General features: G+C 36.6%; 1 protein-coding gene across 1 annotated transcript; it reads left to right on the top strand.

The window, feature by feature from the left end:
- Positions 1-14: 14 nt before the first annotated feature.
- Positions 15-1,578, top strand: LOC133707989 (uncharacterized). The gene is made up of 5 exons (XM_062133443.1): positions 15-173; positions 286-378; positions 510-617; positions 713-1,128; positions 1,333-1,578. The coding sequence occupies exons 1-4, from the start codon at positions 21-23 to the stop codon at positions 1,124-1,126; spliced, it is 768 nt and encodes a 255-aa protein (XP_061989427.1). The 5' UTR covers positions 15-20; the 3' UTR covers positions 1,127-1,128; positions 1,333-1,578.
- The last annotated feature ends 6,370 nt before the right edge of the window (positions 1,579-7,948 follow it).

The raw sequence follows: 7,948 nt of genomic DNA, 5'->3' as shown, positions 1-7,948 counted from the left end.
ATGAGGCTATTGAGGCAGACATGAAAAGAAGATATAGCACTTGGCGATACAATTTGCATAAAACGTTTTTGCAATATGAATCAGTGGAGGAGGCACTTGAGAACAAACCTGAAAATGTGGGAGAAGATGACTGGGAGTTTCTCATCAATTGGTGGCACGATGACGAGTGGCTGGTGAGCAATTGTTTCTATTCCTAAGATGTCCATTTATTTATTAGTTGTTAGCATTATAATTGGACTCCACTTTCACTGTTATACATGTCAATTTTTTGCAATTTGTATACAGGAATTGAGCGGAAAAAATAAGAAAAATAGAGATAAGCTAACAATAACTCATTGTGCTGGGACAAAAGCATTTAGTCGCATTAGATATGAAAATGTAAGTTTTTCGTTTTCTGTTTATTTATTTTTTTTAAAAGCATGTATATCCTTTTCTTTTTGCAAAGTAAAAACATGTTTAATTGAAAGTTGCATATGACATATGCTTTGCTTTATGGTTGAATAAAATAGAAAAATCCTGAGACCGGAGAGGAACCTAGCCGTATTGACATGTTCAAGCTGACAAGATTTAGGGAAAACAAGAAAACATGGGTCGGAGATGTTGCTGAAAATGCTTATGTAAGTTGTCATATATATGTTTACTTTTTCTTGAAATAACAGTCTTAATATTTTATTATTGGTGCAATGGCTTATCTCAATTAACAATTCCTTAGGGTGAGATGACAAAACAAAGAAATCCTGAGCAAACAGATGAAGGGACAGAAAAAGTATTGTCTGATGATGAGATATATGATAAAGTTCTTTCCACAATTGTTGGTCCACCTCGGTCAGGCTACATACGTGGCTTAGGAGCAGGTCCTAAGCCTAAAAATTTGAAAGTCTCCAATAATCATTCACAACTTCAGGAGGCTACAAGGAGGGCAGATGAGGCAGAAAGACGATCTACCCAACTTGCAGAGGAGTTAGAGGCAATGAAGGCTAGTGCAGCTCAACAAAATGAAGAATTAGAGGCAGTGAAGGCTAGTGCAGCTCAACAAAGTGAAGAGTTAGAGGCAGTTAAAGCAAAGCAAAACGAGACGGACGCACTTTTAAAAAAATTGCTGGAACAATTTTCCTCTAGGAAATAAAGGTATGTAGTATCAAGTTTGTTAATTTAAGAAGTTAGTTTATGAATAACACAACATGGTTTATTCAACAACAAAAAAAGGAAACAATTAAGGTTATTAAGAAGTGAATAACTATCTTCCACTATCACTGTTGTGTGATTTTTTTTTTTTTTTGCAATCATATGTTAGTTTACTAACTTGCTGCATATTTATTTTTGTTATTGCAGATTTGTGAAGAGTGGTCCAAGGTCTGAGTTTTAATTAAGCAATATATCTTCTGATTAGCTTTTGGAAGAAAGACTTATGAAGTACATCTCTCGACTTGGTTAACTTTTGGAAATACATCATTATCCAAGTTTCTTTTGGTAGTTCTTTTGGTGCTGGTACTATGTATATAACTAACTTTGGATTTAAAGTTCAATAGTTTATGAGGGGGATGAGATACATATTTTGTTGGAGATTATTGCTAATGTTATTTTGTTCAATAGCTTTTGTACCTAATGATGAAGAAGATTGAGATATAGTGACTAACGTTTCAAGTATTTATGACCAAATTTGTATTGTTCATACTAAAACCCATTGGCATTTAGTGACCACATCGTAACTTGTAATGATCGATCAATTTTTTTGTCACTATTGCTTTCCCGCCAAAGATAACAACCAAAATAAATTTTTTATTTAGTGACCGGCACTATCCACTATGGTCACTAAATATAGCATGTGAGTTTTTTTTAGTGACCAAATTAGATGTTTTAGTGACTAAAATTAGGGGTTTCAGTGATGAACTCTTTGGTCACTAAAATAGGTCACATTAGTGATCATATTAATTTGGTCACTAAATTGATTTCGTTTAGTGACCAACTTCGTGAACTGGTCACTAATTACTATTAGTGACGACCCTATAGTGACCACTCAGTGACCACCATATTTTGGTCACTAAATCTGTTTAGTGACCAAATTTGCCATCTTTTGTGACCATTGTTGTGGTCACTAATACCAGTTTTTGTTGTAGTGGTAGACTTTTGGTTATTTCATTCATGTTATTGAATTGAACATTTACTTATGCCGGAGGTATATTTGATGATTTATATTGTTGAAAGAGTGACTTGGAGTTATGGTGTGACATTTTTGAGTCGTATGGGATTTCCTTAAATGTCTTGTTCCGAGGGCCGAAGGGTCTGACGTCTGAAGGTTACAGTGGTAACCTGGGTGCAAAGATATCGTAGGTTTGAACCTCGGCCGAGGTGACAGGCTACGATTCAGTTAAAGCTCCAGTCTGTTTGCATGCGTGCGGTCATGGTGGTAACTGGGTTACTGCATCATGAGTACGTAGTCTGTCGTATGCGTACGGTCATGGTGGTAACTGTGTTACTGCATCATGAGTACGTAGTTATCGGAGAATGTTTCTGGTGTTCTTTCTTTAATTTATACGTGAGATTTGGATTACTATGAATTCTATTGTTTGATTTAATTGTAATCTCCTGAACTAAAATACACGCAGGGATTACGATGATTTTGAGTTGTGTGATTTTAGGTGATCTCCTGAACTAATTTTCTATGCAAGGATTACAAATTTTTACCTAGTGTGATTATATGTTTGGTTGTGTTTTGTAGAGTTAAATGTTGATGCTTTAATTTATCTCACGAGTTGAAAAATTATAAGCATGCATGACGTGAGTCATTTTAATTGGGTTTACTCATACGGGCTTAAAAAGCTTACCGGGTTTGTTTTGTTCAATCCCGATGCACTATTCTATGGTGTAGGGGTTATTGTGCAGGTCGGAGTTATAGTCGTCGAAGCTGAAGTTTAATAGTTGTTGTAGCTTGGACGTAGAAGTGTATTTTGTTTTAGTCTTCCGTTGTGTAGAGAGTTGGTGAGCCTGTTTACTTATTGAATTGTTGTTCAGTTTAATTTGTAAACACTTGGTGATGTGATATGTGACTCTAGAGAACGACTCGGTATTGACAGTTGTGAGTTCGATTTGTGTAGTTGCTTAATTTAATTGAAAATTTTTCTAAGTGTTTTCTTGTACTTGTTAAGTTTTCGCGTTTCAGATTCGAATTTATTTATTTGAAATTCGGGGCGTGACAATTGTTGTGGTTGAGGTCTGAGTTTTTGATTTGGTTGGATGTGTGGAAACTAAGGTATGCTATTGAGGTTCATCTCTTTTCTTAATTTGTATGAATTTTTTTTTTTTATTGTGGTAAGGAAAAGCATGCTCTTTTATGTAATGCTTGGTTGACATGTTTAAAAAAAAAAAAATTCAAGTGCTTAATAACAGTTCAATAAAAGTTTTTTTGTTCAAAAGTATACGCCAAAACAAATCAATGTAATTAGATTATGGGTTATGGGAGAAGGAGATTGAAAAGCTTGATTGCTTATGGGAGTAAATAGTAGCAAATTCTTTGATTGTAGCAGTAAGAGTCGGTTTAGATGGTATATGTATGATTATAGTGGTGAGAATTGATTATAAACAGAAGCAAATTCTTTGATTATAGTGATGAGGATTGATTTAGTTTGTGGTATACGTATGATCCTTTTTTTTTGGTGAATATTCTTTAAGGTGAGTTATCTGTTGCTGTTTTTTTTTTTTCCAGTTTGGAGATGGTTTCAATGGTGTTATGAATTGAGTTTTTGGGTTTTCTGTGTTTGCATGTTTTTGGGATCTATTTTGGGATGAATGGTGTTGATAGTGTCATGGGTATGTGTAGAAAACATGTTAAGAGTACAGAGAAGGATTTTTGGATTGAATTCAAGGGTATGAAGATGATGTTTAATCTAGCAAGTTATTTTTGTTTATGAGAGGATAAGTGCTTATCATTCACCAACTACAAGGCGAATCGGATAGGTGCTGCATTGAGTTTACCTCAAAGGTACGATAGTTTACTTCAGTGTTTGTGTTCTGATTGAATTTTTCAACCATATTTATCTGAAGAATTGTTACATCTTTCGATGGAGCAGTTCCTGTTTTGAAATTTTTATTGCTATTTTGAAAATTTCAAAGACAAAAGTTTTTTATCAGGGAATTCACATAAGCTAAGTATATTCAAAAGGAATTTTACATTTATTTGAGATGGAGTGCAAATTTGGGTGCTGTTTATAATGCTCTATGATGTGCAATCTGTCATTGGCTTTTTCCTGCTTTAGTTTCCTTATGTTATTTTTTTCCCCCTCTGATATATGCATCACTGCTAATGATACACAGAAGCTAAAATCAATAGGCAAATTAGTTACAGTAAAAATAGTATAATTCTTACCAAATGTATATTTTTCAGAAAACAAATGCATATAGATTCAGGTTTGATGATGACATGTGTACTTAACTCATTGCATATCTTTAGTTCTATCAATATATGCATAAATCATTAATATACCAATTGGTACTGAAAATCTGAAATAGTGGTAGACATGGTCTTTTTGAGGCCTTATGATATCTTTGGTACAATTGCCTAGGATTACTATTACGGATGCTGCGATCTGTATTAGTTTTTACAGCATTGCAGATTAGCATAGAGAGAGCTTGAACAACAACTTCAACTTCAACTGCTATTTGGTAAGTGTCATGGATGATTTTGAATTTGCCTACTCAGATCTTTTGCTAAAACTTAATAAAATGAAAACTAACACATGCATGAAACAATTTGGCTATTGCAGTGATTAGAGTGAAAGTTCAGTGTAATAACTATTCAGTTAGGAGGGAAGAGGTTTGATGTCATGCCCCGAATTTTGAATAATAAATTCAAATCCGAAACATGAATAATTACAATTACAAAATCCAAATCTCGAAACTTCGAGTTCATTATTACAATTCACTCTCACAAGCAATATTGTAAAGCTCAAATGAGCATAACACACCTCACAACGTACAATTGCTGTAAAACTCTAACAATTGCTCTAACCGCACGATCACCGTCCTGGTTCTCCTGTCCTGTAGGATTACCCGCTACACAATTTGAATAGTGTACCGGGAGTTGCAACAACACAAAACCCGGTAAGCTTTTTACAGCCAGTATGAGTAAACAAGAAGAACTGTTGATTTAATAAAATACATTTCCTTTAACTCAAGTATAGAAATGTAGAAACATCACAATTACAATGATCACCACAAAACCACTTCACTTTCTCACTCTCATATATATATAAATATATATATATATAAATATTATACACTTATGAGTCACTCCCCGTTACCCTCATAAGGTCACTCAACATTTGGCAGACAGACTAGAGCTCTAACTGATCGTTTCCACCTACCCGGCGCGAGGGCGTGGTTCACGATTTAATGCTATTAGTTTCCACCTACCCGGTACAAGGGCGTGGTTCACTAATAGATGCCATGGTCACCCCCGTGACCTATTGATCTCCACAGATCAATATATCTCAACAAATCAACAATTTATTGTTTCTCAACAATAAATTTAATACCTCTCACAATATTGTTGCTTTTCAACAATAAACTCAACACAACCATAACAGTACATAATATCTCACAATTTCAACAATACATATTATTTCACATAAATAATATATATATAGATAGACATTCACACAGGAATGCCCATTAATACCAACTATAGTTCACACAATGACGACAAAAAATAAATTAATTAAAAGTACTCGGTTCGTAATATGAACCACGTGAGGTTTACTCACCTCGATAATCCCGCTGCGTCTTCAATTCCGCTCAAAATACGATCCACAATCGTCCACTAACTCAAACCGTCAATCACCTAGTCAGATACGATCTTAACTTAGCAATCATTCATAAACCACACATATACGGAAATCCAACGGTCGGATTCTAATTTAATGATGATCCAACGGCCAGATCGAATTTATATGATGATCCAACGGTCGGATCCTCACGGATCGCCCTTAGGATCATCCTCCAAAATTATCACGAAGATCCAACGGTCAGATCTTCTTGAATCACTCTAACAAACATCTCCTCAAAATTATACGAAAATCCGACGGTTAGATTCTCACGAATCGCCTTCCGAATCACTATTTCACAATTATACGAATATCCAACGGTCGGATCTTCGCCCATGACCACACAAAGCCACTGGGACAGTCATAAGATCAACATAACAAAACTACAAGTCCATCGGACGGTCCGATCTTCACAGATCACAAATCGAACGATCGAAATCGATCGAAATCGTAAAATTCATAACTTAATCATACGATATCCAAAAATTGCGTATAATATATCGAAATGATCGTATTGAAATATAGAATCTGAAAATGTACAGAAACCATATTTTTGATCCCCGGAGGTGGCCGGAAAGGGCCGCCGGAGTTAGTGGCAGAGCCGCCGCCAACCACCACCAATGGTGTCGGGGCCGGGCTGCTCTTCTTCCTCTCATCATGCTTAACAACTTTCATAACTAGCACGAAGTCTGAAAATGACCGGAAGGGGTCGAAAATTACCTTGAACAGTATGAAGGTGGCCGGAATTTTCCAGAAACCGGCGAGAAACTGCAGAAAACGGCGAGCTCCAATTCGAGGTAAAAACGTCAATTTAAGGCTTCGATTCCTTCTGAAGAGTTGTTAAGAAACTCAAGAAGAACTCACTGGTTCAAGAATCACAGAAAAATATGGTCTGTAGCTCGAGATATACCGATCGAAAGCTTCTGTGGTCGGAAAAATTCCAAAATTTTGCAGAATCCGGCAAGGCTCGATTTCGACGTCAAAGCTTCAATTTCAGGCCTCGATGCCTTCTAGAGAGTTGTTAATAACATCAAGGGGAACCCACTGGAAAAAGAATCAATCAAAACGATGCACTACAGCTCGAGATATACCGATCGAAAGATTTTCGTTTCGGATTGAAAACTTACCGAGCTCCGACGAACGTGAAACCGGTCACTCTAGGTGCAATCCTCCTAGTATGATGATCAGCAGGTTGAGGGGAGTTCATGGAGCCAAGGATCGGAAGTTTTGGTGGCCGGAGCTAGGAGAAAACCGGCGTTGACCAAAATCGAGCTTAAATCGGACCGGGCTTGCCGCCGCCGCTACAGGCCGCGCCGCCGTGAAAGGCTGCCACAGACAGGTGCGCAAGGACCATACGAAGCCAATGGAAGAAGTTTGGTGAGGATCGGTGGCCGGAGGAGGAAGAAATCGTCGATCGAAGTTTTGGAGGCGATTTCCGGCGGGGAACTAAAATCGCAGCCGATTTTCCAATTTTGGAAAAATCTGTTTTTATTTTTGGAAATTTCCAAAATGGAAGCTTTATACTAAATTGGAAACTTTTTCAAAAAATCATAACTAATTCATACGAACTCCGATTTTTGCGTTCCATATATGCACGCGATCTTGTCGACGAGCTCTACAACTTTCATGAAGGAAGTTTTCCCAAATTTCATACGTATAAAAAGTCGATTTTCGCGTGCCCCTAAATAACGTACGTTTTCGAAAATTAATCGTTCGAACTAATTCCACAACTTCTCAGAGCCTCGTACTCGCTCCCACTATTGTGAAATCATTTCTAAAAATCCACGGAAATTAATTTGGATTTTTCGGGGTATTACATTTGAATCATAAACTTTTTTTCCTTATCTGTTTTGTTCATTTATAAGAATGGACAAGTCTGAATTTGTATAGCTCACTATGCCAAAAAACGAATCAAACGACAGTTTTTAACTGTCGTCTGATAGTGAAAATTGTTGTTGTTAATACTCCTGCCTTCTGATGTAGGTATCAGACGACATCACAAAACTGTCGTCTGAATCCAACTTGGACAAGCGCCAGCATTAATATGCGTGTTGTCTGAATACCAGAAAGAACAACAAACCGAGATGCCAAATCTGTTGTCCAAAGCGAAGTCTGTTGACATCAGCCTA

The sequence above is a fragment of the Rosa rugosa genome, chromosome 5, assembly GCF_958449725.1.
Source record: "Rosa rugosa chromosome 5, drRosRugo1.1, whole genome shotgun sequence".
In the NCBI taxonomy this organism is placed as follows: Eukaryota; Viridiplantae; Streptophyta; class Magnoliopsida; order Rosales; family Rosaceae; genus Rosa; species Rosa rugosa.
This window is presented reverse-complemented; position numbering and strand designations above follow the sequence as displayed.

Bases quoted from the DNA above. Each gene is read 5' to 3' on its own strand.
- LOC133707989 (XM_062133443.1), top strand. From the start codon at position 21: ATGAAAAGAAGATATAGCACTTGGCGATACAATTTGCATAAAACGTTT. The intron at 379-509 runs GTAAGTTTTTCG...TGAATAAAATAG, and splicing joins GTCGCATTAGATATGAAAAT to AAAAATCCTGAGACCGGAGA. The intron at 618-712 runs GTAAGTTGTCAT...ACAATTCCTTAG, and splicing joins ATGTTGCTGAAAATGCTTAT to GGTGAGATGACAAAACAAAG.